Below are 20,658 nucleotides of genomic sequence, written 5' to 3'. Positions count from 1 at the left end.
TTTTTTTTGGGGGGGGGAGTGGGAGAAATTAGGGGGTTAAATGTTTTTACAAGAATTGTTTATGTAAAGTAGTTTTCCAGGGTAGTTTCACTACTGAGTTATCCACTGTGCTTCAGCAGGTACCTGGAGTTCTCCACTATGTTCTGTTAAGTACCTGGAGTTCTCCACTGTGCTTCAGCAGGTACCTGGAGTTCTCCACTGTGCTTCAGCAGGTACCTGGAGTTCTCCACTGTGCTTCAGTAGGTACCTGGAGTTCTCCACTGTGCTTCAGCAGGTACCTGGAGTTCTCCACTATGTTCTGTTGAGTACCTGGAGTTCTCCACTGTGCCAACCTTGAGTTCTTCTCTGTGCTCCAGTGAGTACCTGGAGTCCTCTACTGTACTGTAGTAAATACCTGGAATTCGCCACTTTGCTCCAGAGAGTACCTGGAGTTAACCCCCGTGTTCTAATGAGTACCTTGAATTCTCCACTGTGCTCCAGTGAGTACCTTGAGTTCTCTACTATTTTCTGTTGAGTTCCTGGAGTCACTGTGCTCTAGTAAGTACCTGGAATTCTCCACTTTGCTCCAGAGAGTACCTAGAGTTATCCCCTGTGCTCTAGTGAGAACCTTGAGTTCTCCACTGTGATCTAGTGAGTACATGGTCTTCTCCACTGTGCTCCAGTGAGGACCTGGAGTTCTCCCTTGTGCTTCAGAAGGTACCCGGAGTTCTCCACTGTGCTCCAGTGAGTAACTTGAGTTCTCCCCTGTGCTTCAGTGAGTACCTGGAGAAATGAATATTCAGGTTTCTCCGTGTATAATAATTAGTATGCAGACCACCACCAGTAGCCAACAATCATTAATATATTTTCACATTTACATATTTTACAAGATTTAGCATAAAAATGTGATTTTAGTTATTTCTTTGAGAATATCAAGAATAAAAGTATTCGTAAAATTATTAAAGGGACTGTTGTTGGGATTTCTAGTGACCCTCAATTTATCAGGTTCACAACAGAACCCGTTAGCCCTTTATCGGATTCACAACAGAACCCGTTAGCCCTTTATCAGGTTCACAACAGAACCCGTTAGCCCTCTATCGGATTCACAACAGAACCCGTTAGCCCTTTATCGGAATATAGGAAGATATCGAAGTTTTGATATCTTGAAGAAAAAACTTTATTTCTCTGAATTTCCTTGCATATCTCTGCTGTATAGATCCGCATGTTATTTTTATAGTAAACTGCTATTGAAGGAAAACTTACTCAGACAAAGTTTAGCAGAGTACAGTACAGTACAGTACAGTACAGTACAGTACAGTACAGTACAGTACAGTACAGTACAGTACAGTACAGTACAGTACAGTACAGTACAGTACAGTACAATACAGTACAGTACAGTACAGTACAGTACAATACAGTACAGTACAGTACAGTACAGTACAGTACAGTACAGAGTACAATTGTGAATTGGACATATAACTCTCTTAAAAGGGACTGTACGCGTAATTTCAAGTAACCCTGCATGCAAAGATGACAATGCCAGATTAACAACGGTACCCTAGAAACATTAATTTGATTAAAATTCTGGAGGAAACCGTCGTTTTTTCAACTCGAAAAGTATTTATTTATATATGTGAGTTTCTCCACTTCTTCCTCAAAACAAAGAATATGCTCATCACTTTCGCAAGAAACCTCCATTAAAAATTGAGCTTACAGTCCTTTTGAGTATCAATATTAGAAATATTTAAATGTATATTATTTTTGGATTATGTTCATTTCTCCCAAATATTTGTTTTTAACGCTTTAATAACATTGTATCGAATCTAACTACAGGGCAGGACAGAAGGAAGTGCCCCGCCCAATCCCTGCAGGGTCCGCCCTCCATACTGTCCCACCCTACCAACCCCTAGAGACTGCCACGCCCCTTATTCAAACAAACAAGACCGGTTGCATTTAATACTAGCTAATTATTCCTGGCTTCCTATTATTTTTGACTGAAAAGACTCAAAAAGAGTCAAAATTAATGACTAAAGACAAAAAAACTAGATTTTTAACTTTTCACACATTATAATTTATTAAGAGAGATATTTTTCCTGTTTTGCACTAGGGTTTCTTTCCCTTAAGCATGCTATTGAGAAGCTATTCTGAAAATATAGGAATAGGAATCTGTCAGGGGGGCGAATGTACCCCCGCCCCCCCCTGTATCCGCCCCTGTCACTGCACCTTCCATTACCTTTTTCCTGATTTATCATCATTATTATGTTTAAAATGTACACTATACAGTGTATCATCGATGGATTTACTAACAATTCTCATTCGCTTCTAACGGGCCAACCAATTAAAACAACCTAGTCTGGTTAGGCGGGTCCAAACTACATAGTAAATTGTGATTTTTTAAATATATATTATCTCTTGCTTTGTAGTTGAATAAAAATATGAAAATAAGAAATCTTCATTTTTTTTATTAAGATTTATGATTTGTAACTAATTTTAAAGTAATATGTGTAATAATGTTCAATTACAGTAGCAAATTACGTAGCAGAATAATTAAAATACATTCTTTTTTGACAGTTTTTTTGTCCCAATCTATATTAGGGAGAGAAACCCTAAAACAACATTTTAATTTTAGAAAAGAGAGGTTTCGTGATTTTTAGTTCTAATGAGTTCTGAATAACAACGGGTCAGGTCCGATTCACATTTTGATAAATTCTAATCCTTTATTTGATCAACAATGTCGTCTGATAAAAGTTGTTCAATCCAAATCTTATGAATCTAAAAAGTGTAAGATCGTTATCTATCTTATATTTTGCGACAATCGCAAGCAAGCAATTATTTAGCAATTTTCATTAAAATTGAAAAAAGGCAAATGCTTTAAATTCAGGTCTTTAACAGCAGGAAGGCGGGGAGGGGGGGGGGTTAACCTCCCTATGCATGCCCCTGATGTATATGTATGAAGTTCCTGCCTATCTATCAATGAAAGAAGGGTAGAAGGGTATATGTAGTGTAAAAACTTGAATCCACGCCAACCCCCTCCCTTATTCACTCACCCCCTCCCCCTCATCCCTATCTCATCAACACCTTTCTATCTCCTGTCCTTTCTCCATCTCTTCTGCCCCCCACCATTGAAAAAATAACACTTAAAGAATTCAATATTGTAGAAAATGCACCACAATAGTTCATTTTTCTAGGTGTATACTTTAAAGTTTGATTATTTGATTACGAAAAATGAAAATAAAAAGATATAACATTTTATTCAAAATGATTGTATGGTACGGAATGTTTTAAACTCTATAGATTTATTTATTTATTTATGACCAGCAAGTTAAAAGCTAGGACTAAATAAGAACCCGTACGACGGACTAACAAGCTCTTAGTGACCTTAACTCGGGATATCGTGGAGACCTAAACGCGGGATATCCTGGAGATCTGAACGCGGGATATCCTGGAGACCTGAACGACCGAAAATTAAAAAGTAAATTGAAAACAGATTTCCACTGTTTAACGTGGTTCAATGTCAGTCACGGGGATAAGAGGATAAATAGATATTAATTAGAACATTCTTTAACAGGGAAACAGGACCACGGGGTGGGGGGTAGGGGCAAGAATTGGTGGATTTGTGGACGTTGGGAAGGGGGGGGGGGGGTATGAAGGTTCGATTGATTCCCTACCCTCGCATGTTAAAATTTTTTTCAGGGATGTTTAACAACAAAAAAGGACCGTTTTTTAGAATAAATAATTTCTAGAATTTCTTAGATTTAGAGCTTAACGAACTATAAAGGGACGGCTGATTCAAATTTACTTTTGTTTCTGTTTCCTTATTTGAAATTTGAAATTTTAAACGGTTATCTAAATAATAAATTGGAACTGAACACTTCCCGTAAACTCTAATTTCATAACTCCAGATTATGAGTTTCGGGAGATCTAACTTTGAAATATCAAAGGTTTCAATCATAAGATTGCACTGATATAGGGATTAGATAATTAGACTTTGAGGAAAGTGTTCCGTGAAGTGAAGAGTAAACAATTCCAATAAACTAAACTAACGGCAACGCGACCAAGTTTATGAAAACTAAACTGATGTTTGTACTTTTTATCTCTAGCTGCGCAGAGCTTGATTGCATGGGGAGCAACTGTCATCCAACCATTCATCTATTCATTCATCTATTTATCCGGCCATCCTTTAATATATCCCTTTATTCAGTTATCCTTTTATTCATCTATTCATTCATCTCTTCATTCATGGAGTACTGCAGAGTAAAAAATGGGAAGAACTGGACAACCTACCAACATCGGAGATTGTGGAACAAAAACAGCCTGGTTGAAAATGCTTTATCTTCAAAAGTTGATGAAGACAGCGAAGCTTTGATTAAAGAAGAACAGGAACTAGATGAGGAAGATGAGCGGATATATGAACAGGAACTAGATGAGGAAGATGAGCGGATATATGAACAGGAACTAGATGAGGAAGATGAGCGGATGAACAAAGATAAAGTACTGAACTGGATATGAATGCAAAACTGGAGAAGATGGAGGATGATGTCTATAACCTGAAAAAAGGTTGGCCAGAATGGAGGGCAGAGATGGAACAATATTTCTCTCTCTCAATTCTTTAACTACAAAGTTAGCCAACATCACAAAAATGGTCCAGCCGGAAAGTTTACAGAAGTGCAGGCGCTAGAAATGGATGGTTATTTATTTGATCAGAAAATAAGGGACAATGCGTACGAACGCTTAAAAACTTGGTCAAGAAAAAGTCCGCAAGAGTGAAAGAGCTAGAAATCCAAATATGATGCTCGGAAATGGAAATACAAGATACTGTAGAGATATGGCAGAAAGATGCAATGTTAGAGGAATTGAACGAGAAATGGTCGGAACTTTCACATTTAAAGATTGAAAATGAATGAAAAGAAAAAGGAGATAAGCACGCTGCAAGACGAGGAGAAAACATACACTTTAGATCGTTTTTAAACAAATCCCAACCCTACTCTCTAGCACTAGAATTATATCATTTTCTTCTCAATATATTTCGCCTCCGAGATTATCACCTCTTCAACAGAATTCTTTCCCATCTGTTCACATACAGGGCAGCGAGATTTATTACAGGGTTTAAAACATACACTATGGTGATTAATAGTACTGTAGTATATTTATATCTGCGAAGATAATTTAAAAATAATGTAAATAGATCGAACAAACCAGAGGAAGATTGGCTTCGTCATACTTGAGTAAGTTTATATCTATGTATATAATTAAAAAAAGTATATACATGGTGGCAGTATATTTAAATTTCAAAAATGTAACCTTTCTTTTTTACTCCAGTCTATCTGTAATCTATATATAAATTTGGCTTGTCTGTTTGTCTGTCTGTTTGTCTGTTTGTTTGTATCCAATAAACGTCAAAACGGCTGAACCGATCGGGCCCAAATTTTTTGTGGGACATCTAGGGAGCCCAGGGAAGGTTTATGAATCATCAAAATTTCAAATATTTGTCTCTATCAAAATTCGATCGTCATTAAATTTTTTAAAATTTTGAAAATCCGCGAAATTTTTTGTAAAAATCCGCGAATTATTTTTGTTTAGTTTTACGATGTACACAAAGAGAACATGTTTACAATTAATTTAGAAGATGGGCGCGAAGCGCCCTCTAAGGCTAGAAAGAAGGGCGCGAAGCGCCTTGAATTTCTAGTAATATAAATACATATAGAAAATGTTGGCAAACTCTTTATGATTTTATTCTTCAGGAAACTGCAGCATTTTTTATTTCTGTTTATGCTGAGAACTTTTTTTTACCAAACAAGCTTGCTCGGCTAGGGTAAGCACGCTTGGGTATAACAGGATTCTCAAATCTTTATGCAGGAGTCTGTTCTGTACTACTACTCTGCAACAATATAAATATGAATAGGCTAAGCTCGCTTGAGTATAAAAAGGTTCTCAACTCTTTATGCAGGAGTCTGTTCTGTACTATTACTCTGCAGCAATATAAATAGAAGTTTTTTAAAGGTATCTCTTTCTTATTTATTTTTTATACTATAAAATATAGTTGTTAAATTTTAGTAGTCTAAACTTTTAAGAAGATTTAAAAATAAAGAGTTTAGTCAAAACAAGTGTTTGAGAATCTTTAATCAGTGTAACCTAGCGGATAGTTTTAGTACTACAAACATTTCAGTCAATGTAGTAAAATATACAGTGAGATAGAACCTAGAGTGTAAACAGGTTAATGTCAAGGTAAACTACTCTAGGCACAGTACAATGTGCGCTATATTCCTGCGCGTGCAGTTTACACACAACACTGCCTCCTGCTCCTCCTGCGCAATATAAATTTACTTATCTCTAAGAATCTATCTATCTATCTATCTATCTATCTATCTATCTATCTATCTATCTATCTATCTATCTATCTATCTATCTATCTATCTATCTTTCGATCCATCTTTCTATCTATATATCTATCTATCCTTTCGATCCATCTATCTATCCATCTAATATATTTTCTGTATTTTGTATCTTGATGCAAAGGAATGTGACCTATCTCTAATTAGCGCTTTTATCTCACAAGATATCTGATAGAAACATCGATACAAAGATTTATAGAAACAGGCATTCAGGGCGCTTCTTGCCTCTCTTGTAACAACAATTCAACTTTTAACCATCGTACGATCGAATAGGGTCGTGTGAATTGCCAGGAAAAATGGCCGTTTTGACGTTTATTGGATACAAACAGATAGACAAACAGACAGCAGACAAAGTATTTATAAATTTAAATAAATAAATCCTAAATATTCAATAACAAAAACATACAAAAAATTTAAAATCATGTGTGGAAGACAGTTTTTAGATGCATAAATCACGGATTAAAAAAAAAATTTCNTACAATTTATATATAAATATATATATATATATATATATTAAATATATGTAGAAAAAATACAGGTTGATTGAAAGACAGAAAGAGATACAAAGTGACAGACAGACAGATAAACATTTGGAAAAACGATCAGATAGACGTTAAAGTTCGGTTTGAAAATAAAATCTGAAGTATTTAAATGATCTAACTTGAGAATGATAATAATGGGTTTAAAATGAATGAAGCCGCGTAGGAATAATGAAGCCTATTTTATGCTCTGTAGGAAAAGGACGCTTAGCCTCTATTTTGTACCAATCAAAAAGTCATCAAAGTTAGTATTCAAAATTTCCAACGTTTTTCATTAAAATATGGTTAAAACATCTGAAGATTGACAGTAACATCCATGGTAGGGAGAAAGGGAGGGGGTTACCTAGATATGCAGCTAGAGCTAAAGAGTTGTTTGAATTCTCCAGTGATGTTTTAGAATAGATCTAAAACTAGTTTAATTGTAAACAAAAACATTTTCTAACTACTCAGGCCTTCCTGGCAACCACTGATCCTTGTTCACATTTCTTGTTCGTTCTAGGGTTCTATTAGTTCTATTTTGTTTCGTAAAAATTATATTTTATTTGTTAAAATTGCTCCTGTTCTGAAATAGTATTTTTAATTGGCTTAGATCCATTAAAATTCAAACTCTGCTCACGTTTGAATATTCTATGTAAATAACACCACACTATGGAGTTTAGTTTTCTAACAGTATATTATCAAAAACATGTTGTTAACAAAACAATGATGCATTTATCTCTAGATTTCTCTTGCCTTATTTCCTAAAGTTAGTATCTAAACATCCATATATAGAGGCAAGGTTAAAGATTTATATTCTACCCATTGAGGGAGGGACGGCAAACCAAAGGAAGGGGGGGGGGCGAACCATACAGAGGAGGGTGAGCAATGTACATTTTTCTGTTTTTTATTCACATATTTTTAAAGTTTTGAAAAATCTAAAATTTGTTTTAGCAATTCTTTAAATTATAAAAAGTTCTAGGCTTATTGGTTCGGCCGTATTGACGAATAATTGGTTCGGCCGTATTGACGAATTTTTGGAAACAAACAAACAGACAAACAATAACAAACTAAACAAAATATGAAGTTAAATCCTTATTCTTATCCCACGACGTATCCAAACTTTAAAAAAAATACACGACTGTCCAAAGTGTCAATTCTTCATTTATTATTTTTACATTTTTTGTTCTAAGCAATCCCCCCCCCCCCCTCCCCCTCCCAAAATACACGTTTCTACAAGTGTTGTAGATGCCACAACTAATTATTCGTATTTTTTTCGTAAAATTTTCACATTTTTTCCCCACCAAAATATTTTGTATTTGCTTTTTCACAAAATTATCGCATTTTTTCGCGAAACAGATTAAAGCGATAAATGTGAAACAGTTTTTTCGCAAAATATGCGAAATTTCGCTGAAAACTTGATCAACCTAATTCTAAAATTCAAAAAAAAAAAACCTAAACAGACCAGAAATGTTTTTCAGGTCCAAGAACAAATTTCATATAAATTCTCTGAACAATTTGGGGTCTTAATGATCATTTTCTGTGAGAAAGAGAAAACATTTTGATTATTTTTTATTTATTATTTTGCATTCATAATGTCGTCATCCGTTTTAAAGGGAAGAGGAGGGGTAATTTAGGTCTAAAATATGCATCTGCATTTTTGAGTAATAAATGCATTAAAAAGAATTTAAAGGGGTTTAATGTCTTTACACTGCCAAGAATAAAAATAAATAGATGAATTCAAATAGTTTTCAGATATGAAAAAAATGACGATATCACATTTGGATATATTTTTAAATGGCACGGTTGTTAATCGAACTGTCCGTTAACGGACCACTCATTGAATAGAGGATTGAAAGTACGTTTTTCAATCATAATTATATTTATTTTCTAAAATCAATGAAACAAGTAAGTTACAGTATGTCGTCTTAGTTTTCATTTAAAACCAGACATCAGTCCTAAAATTCAGAAATTACTTAGGTTTTAGTAAAGTTGATTAATTGATTAAATTTAGATTGATTCTTCATTCCTTGCTTCAAAAGTGCAATTAATAAAAAAATCTAAACTACACAAAAAATATAAAAAGTAGAGAGTCTTTTATATATTCGTGCAGCTATATTGAATAATTGAATTATTATAACAATTAAATCAAAAAACTGAAATGAAAGTTGTTGATTAATTGATCAGTGCCGTAAATAGTTGTTGCAATTCCGATAAACAATTCTAATAGTTGTCTTGCCATAAAACAAGATCTAATGTATCTCCCTTGGTCCTTGGTCCTATGTTTTAAAGGCACGAAAAATATAATTTTTAACTTCAAAATCTTAATTATAATGAATACTAGTGCAACAAGTCTATATTAACCTTCATTGTAGCCTGTCCCACATTTATCCTTGTCCTTAATTTTGTCTCAGTCCTATCTTTGTCTTGTCCCACATTTTTCCATGTTCAAAGTCTGTTCATGTCCCATGTATGTTCTATTTCACATTTGTCTGTCCTATATTTGTCCTGTCCTATTCGTCCTGTCCAATATTTTTCATGTCCTTTATTTGTCCTGTCCTTTATTTGTCCTGTCCTATATTTTTACTGTCCTATATTTTCCCTGTCCTATATTTGTGCTGTCCTATATTTGTCCTGTCCTATATTTGTCTGTCCTATAATTGTACTGTCCTATATTTGTCCTGTCCTTTATTTTTCTGTCCTAGATTTGTCCTGTCCTATATTTGTCCTGTCCTATATTTGTTCTGTCTAATGTTTTTCCTGTCCTATATTTGTTCTGTTCTTTATTTGTTCTGTCCTATGTTTGTCTGTCCTATTTTTGTCCAATCCTATACTTGTCCTGTCCTATATTTTTCCTGTCCTATATTTGCTCTGTCCTATATATTTATCCTGTCCTTTTTTTTTCCTGTCCTATATTTTTCCTGTCCTATATTTGCCCTGTCCTATATTTGTCCTGTCCTATATTTTTCCTTTCCTATAATTGTCCTGTCCTATATTTGCCCTGTCCTATATTTTTCCTTTCCTATAATTGTCCTGTCCTATATTTGTCCTGTCCTATATTTGTCCGGTCATATACTTGTCCTGTCCTATATTTATCCTGTCCTATATTTATCCTGTCCTATATTTGTCCTGTCCTATATTTGTCCTGTCCTATATTTTTCCGGTCCTATATTTGATCTGTCCTATATTTGATCTGTCATATATGTTTGTACTGTAGGTAAAAAGCCAATGTTGGAGTTTCCGGTTTTAACAACACCATTCGCAGTTTTAATGCCACCAAATCGTATTTCTTCCTCAGTGCGAAATAGCTAGCTTCGGTTTGCACAATTGAGTATAATCTAAATAGCTCCAGCTTGAGACATAATCACAAATAACTCTACCTGCTCATTTTATTGGGACACCCTGTATTGCGACCCCCGCAAGTCCAAGGTTTAAACGGATTGTAAGCGATAATTTTAAAAGACCCTTCAGCCTCCAATCTCAACGCAAAGATGCAATTGCCCGATTTACAACAATACCTTTGAAATTTGATGATTATGTGAAAGATATTATTGTTTTACCAGGTTTAAAGGGGGGGGGGCAGCTCATCTTGATAGAAAAGCTAAATAAAAGCAGTAAAAAGTGGTGTATTAAAGCAGTCAAAAATATTGTATTAAATCAGTAAAAATAGGTGTTTTAAAGCAGTAAAAATGATGTGTATTAAAGCAGTCAAAAGTGGCGTATTAAAGTAGTGAAAAGTAAAAAATTATGTATTGAAGCAGTAAAAAATAGTGTATTAAAGCAGTTAGAAGTGGAATATTAATGCAGTATAAAAGGTTGCGTATTAAAGCAGTAAAAAGGGTGTATTAAAACAGTAAAAAGTAGAGTAATAATGCAGTCAGAAGTGGAATATTATTGCAGTAAAAGGTGGCGTATTAAAGCAGTAAAAATGGTGCATTAAACTAGTAAAAACTTGAGTATTAAAGCAGTAAAAAATGATGTATTGAAGCACTGTGATAAGTGGTGTTAAAAAGCAGTAAAAAGTGATATTAAAGCAGTCAAAAAATGTGTATTAAAATTGTAAAAAGTGGTGCATTAAAACAATAAAATATGGTTGATTAATTTATTAAGAGGTTTACAATGCCAACCGTTAATTATTTATTTTATGTATTAATAACTGGACAAATTTGAAGACGACATTCAAAAAACATTAAAACAATTAAAAAACATAAAAATGCATAAAATTCTTATTTGATATAAATTTAGGAACTTTTTACAGCCTAAATTTGAGAGAATTAATCCTTTTCTGCACTAAATGTTTTTAATTTCTCCATTAATAATCCCAGGGGGGTCTTCAATTTTTTTTCTGTCAGGGGGGCTCAGCACCCATTGAAGCCCAAAAACCAATTGGAAATCATTGATTTCAATGATCAAAATGGATGCTGAGCCCCCATGCCCCACCCCCTGAATATGCCTCTGTGACAAGCCTTCATTTCATTTGTATTTTTTAGTTTAAAATTATAGAACTCCTATATTCAAATAAAATTCGGTGATGGTGATAGACCAAACCTCTGTAGAGTAAAAAAGTAGATGTTAGTTCCACATTTATTGAGAATATATTTCGGTCTTGGTTGACCCTTGTCACTTCTGACGATATAATAACCATCAAAATGGACAAAAAAAATTTAAAAATTTGTTAAAAATCATAATATTAAGTTTCTCTTCATTTTAGTTTAAATTTGTGTGAATCCCCTTCTTTAAATATCATCACTGCACTGCAGTAAGATTAGTAGCGATCAAAAACGCTTATTTATCGCATTAAGCCTATACACCCTTTCATTTTTTGCTAACACTCCCTTTAATTGATTTTTTTACATCTCGTTTTTCGTGAATTTAAATTTGAGAAAATCTTATTTTTGAATCATTTAATAATAAATGTTAAAATTTATGCAAAAATAAAATTATTCATAAAAGATTTATAAAAAATTGACAATTTCCGTGGTTGTTTGTATAAAAATGTTAAGCTTTAAAATATAGATTTTTATAAAAAAAATGGGAAATATTGAAAATTAAACCATGTACTGTTTTAAATAATTCATTGTTACTTTGGTCAAATTAAGCTTATCCCTTAGTTATTATATCCAAAAAATATATTATTTCATGCAAAAATACTTGTAAATTGTAAATAAATGATTTTATCACAAAAATAAAAATTTATTAAAAATACATAAGAAAGAAATTGGTCCAAACAATATATTTAGAAATATTTTATGAATAATATGAAATATTATTTGGGAAAAAGTAAATTTGCAAATATTTAATGAAAATTATGAAATGAATTTTTATCAAGATCACATATTATTCGCAATTATGTTAAGAATTGAAATAATGAAATAATTTAACTCAGTTTTTGCCACAAACTCAGATTATTTTTCTCCTTTATAATGCAACCCAATGTCGCTTATATAAATAAATAAACATAGGAATTAACGCCATCACAATTTGTTAGTGTTTTACAGTGAAACCCTTAATAACGAATACATCGGAAAAATTTATCAAATGTCGTCTTGACAATTTTTCAATAAGTTTTATACTACATTACGTAAATTTCAGTATTTGCGAAAATAAATAAATAGCCATGAATATGCGAGAACAGTTTTAAAGAGTTTCATATAATCATTTAATTAAAAACTAAATATCTGCAACATTCCATTATCAGAAAGTGAAGAATACGAAATTTGATGAATTCTTTCGATGTATTCGTTATTAAGGGTTTCACTGTAGTTAAAACGAATAGCATCCTAAACCTCGGGAATTCCAAAATGTGGTCTACCATTTTTGCACCATTAAAATTGAAATAGATATAAAGAAATCTGTCCATATTAGTATTACATTTTTGTCATTTATCAACGAGGGAAATCGAAGACGATTTTCAAATCGTCTCTTAATTCCCATGTTTATTGGGACACCCTGTATGTAAGTTATGTTAGATTAAATAGTCTGAAATATCTAATAATTACACCGTCGCATGCACAGTGAAAAGATGGTAGGGATGAGAAAATTTGAGTTTGTGACAATTCCTTTGTAAACCAATCAAAAGGAAATGGGCGGCGGAAATGGAGCTGAAGAAATGCAACTCGAGGAAGCGGAAGGAGGAGAATATAGGTCGGAACCGGGTATATATTTCCTAGGAAAAGCTTCTCAAGGGATGACAAATCCAAAGTCGGTAGGCGGAATAAACACTCTAATTCCCACACAACCATAGACGATAACTTCTTGTTGAAAATATATTTCAGTAACGAGGTTTCCTACAAAAAAAAAAAATACAAATTGTTATTGACGTACATGTATATAAATAATGATTGTTAATAAAGATTAAACCAGTTGGGTGTAACTATAAATAAATGAGTATTGTTGTAAATCGAACAATTGGTTAAAGAAATATGTACCATTGAGAATTGAACAAAGGCTTAAAGTTACTGTTGTGAATCGGCCAATAAAAGGTTTAAAAGTTACTGTTGTGAATCGGCAAACAAAAGGTTTAAAGATACTGTTGTAAATTAAACATAAGGAACTTACGATCTAGAATTGCATATAGCATGGGAATAGTTGTTTGAATTGTAGTCTAAAGCAATTTTTAATCTTCTTAAATAAATATTCATTTGGTTAAAGGAATTTCACTGTTTGTTTGTAAATGATTCACTGGAATTATGTTTAAATTGTTTCTTTTTTAATGAATTTTAAGTTTTATTGGCTACATGAGGCTTTTGTTTACTTTTACGCAGAGACCTTGAAAATGTTTGGTTTGGAAAGTGAACGGAGGGTCTAGCGGAGGTGTAATTTGTCAGAGACGACCTTACAACAGAGTAGATTATGGGGTATGGTCATAGAGAATAGCATATATAGAGAGGAATTTACTAGAAAAAAGTGTAAAACGGCCATTTCGTTGTACTGCTTCCATACTGCAGGTGTACTTCACATATTTATGCCTTATAACCTGTTGGGCCCTGGAATATCATTTTATAGAAAATCTAAAATTATTGTTAAAAGAAAAGCAAATTATGAAATAGGCTTGTTTCCACTTTACAAACGATGATTTTCCGTTATAACCATAAATCAAATGATGTTTTTAATCACCTAATTCATTATAAAGTTTTTTTAACAGTTTAAAAAATTCGAAATTGAAATGGATAGTCTAGGGAACATACTGTATTAATGTACTCTACTGCATATAATTTGTGAACATTTACATGATTTGTACACTTTGAACTCCCTTTCAGGCTGAAAGGGACTGAAAAAATTCATACCGAGAGATTCTTTTAATTCCTCTCTATATATTCTATTCTCTATGGGTATGGTTCACATCCTTAGTTTACAATATCATAGACTAATAACAACACAGATAGAACACTAGATATGTTCTTTTCAAGATTTAGGGGTTATTCGTTCAAAGTAACCATGAGGCAGCCAAAAGGAGTTAGGCGCATGCTGAGTAAAATTACAAGACTGCAGCGAGAGAGCATAATCTACGTCGCATGCCCGTAACCATTTCTTAATTATAAATTTTTATCATTTTCTAATCAGAGGCGCAACTAGGACGTTTGCTAGGGGGGGGGGCAATATATTATTTTGTTAGGGTTGGGGGGTTTCAAAAACAAAAGTGCTTTTTTAAGGGTTTGAAGTCGAAAAAAAGGAAATTTTAAGTTGTTGCATGCAGATTTGGCTGTGTTCAATTCAAATCGATTTGTTGTTCTTGTGTTTTTACAAAATTTATACTTCCAACAGCTGTAAAATGAATGATATGAGTCAATTCATTGAATATGTGTGCGAATCGCAAAAGAATATTTTTAAGTACCTGGTTTAATTACAGATTAAAATGGAAGAAATAATCATTTATAGTTTCTGAAAAAAAAACATAAAAATACATAGGTAAATAATAATTTCAATCATCTACATTGAAAAAGAACAGATAATGTTTCCTTTTCTCTAGAAGTTATTGAATTAATGATTGATCTAACCAACATTCATAATCTAAATTCATTTTCGATTTTACAGAACTTCTGTCAAAGAAAATAAACGTTGTTAGTTATCAAATATGATAATCAGTTAGAAATTTGCCAGGTTCAGAATTTTCTCTAGATTTGGAACTGAGTTTTTGCCACAAACTCAAATATTCTAATCCCTAAATCTTTGCACCGAGTGGTGTAAACATTTGATATTTCAAACTTGGAATATTTTACCATAAGAATTCAAAGTTTGATATCTACGAGTACTCTATAAACTCAACACAAATAAAATGCAGTTCAGAACTTTTTTTTACATTAAATGTTTACAATAACCTTGCCTTGAGAATTGAGAAAGATAAAAATATTCTTTTTAAAACTAACTATAGTATAATAAAATTTCTTCAATAACTTTTGCCGGTAGGGCAAAAAAGATTAGATTGGCTTGTTTCGTAAAATTGGGAGGAAGAAAACAGAAGGGAGGATGATCTAGATGAAGTTGATATGTTTGAAGGTGGGGGTGGTAGCTGTTGTATCAGATCTATCTATAACCATCCATCTGACTCTTTCACTCTCTTCTCCGCTATCTGGTTGTTTAATGAGCACTATGATTCCGATGATTTATTAATGTTTATAATCCACGATCACATAGGTAGAACAAACTCGCTTAAAGTAAGCCAATTGTGAGAGGCTTAGTGGGATTTCTTAGCAACACTACATGATGGAGTGTGTTCTTTTAACTGGTCGGGCTTGTACTAATTAAAATCCTGGTTTGATTTCAAGGTAAAAATAGCAAATAACAATTTACAAGATAAAAATAAATAGATCTAAATTGAATGATAAATTGATGAATTGATACATCATTAAATTAATAATTCTTGTTTTGGGATATAACCACCCCTAAACCAAGCCAACCATTTAAAACCATGCAGGTAGAGAAAAGATAGAAATCCAAGCGCCAGATACAACTGGTGTATATAAAGGTTTTCTAAAAAGGCATTCATGAAACAATAATACATTATTAAATCATAATATTTTGTTTGCTATGTTGTCATTTGTCATGTAAAAAGTCGGCAATAATATAAAACATTTCTGTCTGATTTTATAAGTAAAATCCCAAACTGAAGGAATCCCAAATGAATGTTAACCAATGTTGGGATTGGAAGGATTGGGATTAGGATGAGGACTAGGAAGTTGGAATAGGTTAGACAGGGATAAATTGGGAATAGATAAAATAGGTTGGGAATTGGGATGGATAACAACTAAACAGGAAGTTGGGATTGGAATTCAATGAATGTGAGGATGATAAAAGGGTTGGTAAATCGGAAGTTGGAGTGATTGGGAAGATTGAGTAATGAATAGATGTTCTAAGGGGACCACAGTATTGGAAAGAGAATCAGCAAGATATAGAAGTTCAGAACAGAGATACAGATATAATAAAATACGTGTGTAAAGACTATGGAGAATATGTAGTTTAGTGGATAAAAATGTTTAATAAATATAAAAACTATGGAGAATATGTAGTTTAGTGGGTACAAATGTTTATAAGGAGAGAAGACGACATTTTGGAAGGAATTAGTGGATTACTGTTAAGTTGGGATAAGAGAGAGAAAAATATCATCATTAGAATCATTCAATACTCTGAAACAAACTCTATTGGTTTTCTTATTCCTGTGATACTGATTTTCACCATTCTTTCTTTCTTTTGATTCTGCAGGGGGGGCCGGCCGCCCCCCCCCCTAGTTGCGCCTCTGTTTCTAATACTAGTTTGGCCGCAAAACATCCTGAATAGACCTGAAAAACGTAAATCTCAGTATAATGAACATTTTCCCCCAACAATTATAGATTTTGTCATTTAGTAAATAACAAAACAAAAAAATTTTTTTTTTAAAGAGATCAACATTTTTTATATTAATCTTGGACCCTTATACAAATTGCTTTGTAAAAGGACCATTATTTTCAAGTTTTAATATTTTCTTAAAATGGTTCGACTACGAATTGTACACCACATTTACAAGGTTACCCACAAAGGATGAGACTTTAAGGGCGACCTGAAACTCTTCTTTTTTTCTTAATAAATTATCCCTAATTTTTGAATATTTTGAAAACGTTATTATTAAATAAAAGTGGATACAAATATCAATTTCAGGATACATTCGCCCCACCTCTATTTTAGAGTAGACACCACCAATTGCGTTAGCTCTCGAATCATAATTTCTGGATAAACTTATCAGATTTTTTGAATAATTTGAAAAAACTTCCACATTAATTATACACATACAACAATTTGGGGTTGTATTAAGTAAAGTCTTTAAATGGTATTCTTACATGTGTTTCAGTGAAAGAACCCAGTTTACAGTTTATTATGATTCAGATGAAATAATGCTGCAAACAAAGACCTTAAATTCGTCTCTGAGTCTCATCCTTTTTGGGTAATCCTGTAAAATGTACATGAAAAAATCGTTTAAATTTTAAATTTTTTTTTAGCAATTTAAAGATATTTTTTTTAAATGTTCAAATCTGTGGATTCTCATATTTGAACTACTCCCGTTTGAACTATTGTTCGTTTGAACTATTGTTCATTCGAACTATTGTTCATTTGAACTACTGACATGACGTCATATCCTGTAGTTCAAATCAACACATTACTTGCTCATTTGAACTATTTTTCTAGCAATTCAGTTTTTAATTTTTTAAAATTTTCATAATTAAGTTAGTTCATGACAATATAAGATAACAATTATACACAGAAATTTTTCAAATGAACATAAAAATTGATTAAATTAACAAAAAAATAGTTCAAATGAACATAAAAATAGCTTAAATGAAAAAAATAGTTCAAATGAACTTAATAATAGTTCAATTGAGAAAAAAAATAGTTCAAATGAAATAGTTCAAATGAAAAAAAAATAGTTCAAATGAGAAAAAAATATTTAAAATGAAAAAATGACAAAAAAAATAGTTCAAATGAACAAAAAATAGTTCAAATGACCAAATTTAAATAGTTCAAATGAACATGAAGATAGTTCAAATTAAATAATTAAAATGAAAAAAAATATAGTTTAAATGAGAAAAAAATAGTTCAAATCAAAAAAAAAAGATTTCAAATAAAATAGTTGAAAAACATATAAATAGCTAGTAACCTTACAAAGTCTAAAAATATTTTTTTTGCTCAAAAAATTAACTTTAACATTATCAGCAACAAGCTGGCGCAACAAGTGTGGGTCAGTCCTAGAGAACGATTTGAACTATTTTTTTGTTCATTTGAACTTTTTTTTGTTCATTTGAATTATTTTTTTGTTCATTTGAACTATTTTTACGTTCATTTGAACTATTTTTATGTCCATTTGAACTATATTTTAATGTTAATTTAAACTATTTCCTTGTGTATGTTTCATTTATAATATCAATAGTTCAAATGAATAATATACTTCAAATGAACTGAAAAACAATTCAAATGAGCAATATCTTTACTCGTTTGAACTAATGTTCATTTACGTACCATACGTGCAGTATTTCAAACGAACAATAGTTCAAATGAACAATAGTTCTTAAACGGGAGTAGTTCAAATGAGATAGCATCGTTCAAATCAGATTGATAAGTATAAATGTCGTCTTGTATCTTAACATAGAAAACTCTAAATGTCGTCTTATATGGCAACTTTCCTACGTTTATAATGTTTTTGATTTCAGATTTGTCTTGTCTCAGCTGTTTACTAGTCATCACGCATATATTTTTATTTTTATTAATTCTGAGATTAGGGTTAGGCTTGTTTTTCTTTGATTGCATTAGGTTTTAGAAGTAAATTAAATTAATAAATTGATAGTAAAATCAAATGATCTAATGCAATTCATTGAAGCAAAAAGAAATGGTAAGATGCATAGAGAATAGAATATATACAGAGAGGAATTAAAAGAATCTCTCGGTATGAACTTTGTCAGTCCCTTTCAGACTGAAAAGGAGTTCAAAGTGTACAAATCATGTAAATGTTCACAAATTATATGCAGAAGAGTACATTAATACAGTATGTTCCCTAGACTATCCATTTCAATTTCGAATTTTTTAAACTGGTAAATAAACTTTATAATGAATAAGGTGAATAAAAACATCATTTAATTTATAGGTATAACGGAAAATCATCGTTTGTAAAGTGGAAACCATAGAGTCTATGTGAAATGATCATTGGTCAATTATGAAACCAGCCTTTTTCATAATTGGTTTTCTTTTAACAATAATTTTAGATTTTCTATAAAATGATATTCCAGGGCCCAATAGGTTATATGCATAAATATGTGAAGTACACCTGCAGTATGGAAACAGTACAACAAAATGGCCGTTTTACACTTTTTTCTAGTAAATTCCTCTCTATATATTCTATTCTCTATGGTAAGATGGCTTACTTAGGCAGGGGGGGGGGGCGCTCCACCCCCAATAAAATTTATGCATAAAAGTTTTTTTATGGATGCTGACCCCCCCCCCCCTGGATTATACCTGATTACACCCCTTGAAATGGTGTTATGCCTGTATTTCATTAAACAAATATGCTAACTTTATTTTTCAGATAGAATGGCAGAGATAAAAAAGAGAGAAGTACTTTTTAATTTTTTTTTGTTGAAAAAAAATTAATAATCTCAAATTCGAATTTTTTTCTAATTTAAGCATTTTCAGATATAATGGCAGAAATATTTAAAGAAGAATTTAATATAGAAGAGTTTGAGATAAAAGAAGAGATACTTTCCATCAAGGAAGAAATCCTTCCCTCCTCTTTTGTAGAGGATACAAGTACTGTTAATCTAAACAAAGATGATATAAAGATGGAAAATACAGAAATGCAAGGTTAACTTCATGTTGTCAGAATTATTTATTAAAGAGTAAATATACATTAATTTCTACCTTGAGTTGTTATTTTGAAGGGGGCTCGGATTTTACTGTGAAGTTTTGTTTAAAACTTGGAATAATTAATTAATTACTTAAAATAATTTAAAATATACTACACTTAGGGAGCATAACATAAGAAACCCCCTCCCCCCTGTGGTATAAAAAGAAGCAGGTTTTTCTTCAAAATACAAATTATTTTTTGAGAAAAATTTATCTTTTCATAAAATAACTATATTTAATCTCTTTAAAAAAAACTCATGAGCTGAAGGGGGGGGGGGTTAATAAACCATGAGAGTGAACCTGTATTTTCTAGGTGTATTGAACCTACAGATTTTAGGTCAGAAAAACTTTTGGTTGTAAACTCAATAGGTTCGTTTCCTCTAGGTTCGATGAGCGGGTACCCATTTAACACCTTGAAATAGATTAAATAGAAATAATATTAGAAAATATTAAAACCTTAATTAAACACATACATTCATGTTTAGATACGATTGAGAATCAACCTGTATTTGATCCTGATTTTCACACAGAACTAATCATTAAAGATGAAATAGAGGATTCAGGTAATTGGAAATCTTACATTTAAACAATAAATATCATTGGGAAAATTCATAAATTGATAAAATACAATAAATACAGTTCATAAATATTAAAGTTGTTAACGATAAAGATAATTAAATATTTGATATAAAAATCGATCTTTAACTATTCAGGAGAAAACATGGATCAAGGATTTGAGCCGGAACTAAAGAGAACTAAAAGAAGTAAAGTGGGATTTCCTTGTAATAAATGTGAGCATGTTGCAACCAGAGCTTATTACCTGAAAATTCATGTTGAAAATATACATGAAGGAGTGAGATATCCTTGTTCTCAATGTGAGTATTCTGCAACTACAGCAAATAGACTGAAGA

At 32.0% G+C, this 20,658-nt stretch overlaps 1 protein-coding gene across 1 annotated transcript in view; it reads left to right on the top strand.

Moving 5' to 3' along the window:
• Positions 1-19,542: 19,542 nt before the first annotated feature.
• The window catches only part of LOC111710498 (oocyte zinc finger protein XlCOF29), a 3,440-nt gene continuing 2,324 nt past the window's right edge, over positions 19,543-20,658 (top strand). Inside the window, exons 1-3 of the mRNA XM_023484601.1 lie at positions 19,543-19,705; positions 20,233-20,310; positions 20,461-20,642. Of these exons, the coding sequence (XP_023340369.1) occupies positions 19,543-19,705; positions 20,233-20,310; positions 20,461-20,642 (423 nt within the window). The remainder of the gene's footprint in view (positions 19,706-20,232; positions 20,311-20,460; positions 20,643-20,658) is intronic.

Source organism: Eurytemora carolleeae, unplaced genomic scaffold (assembly GCF_000591075.1).
Source record: "Eurytemora carolleeae unplaced genomic scaffold, Eaff_2.0 scaffold1057, whole genome shotgun sequence".
Lineage (NCBI taxonomy): Eukaryota > Metazoa > Arthropoda > Copepoda > Calanoida > Temoridae > Eurytemora > Eurytemora carolleeae.
This window is presented reverse-complemented; position numbering and strand designations above follow the sequence as displayed.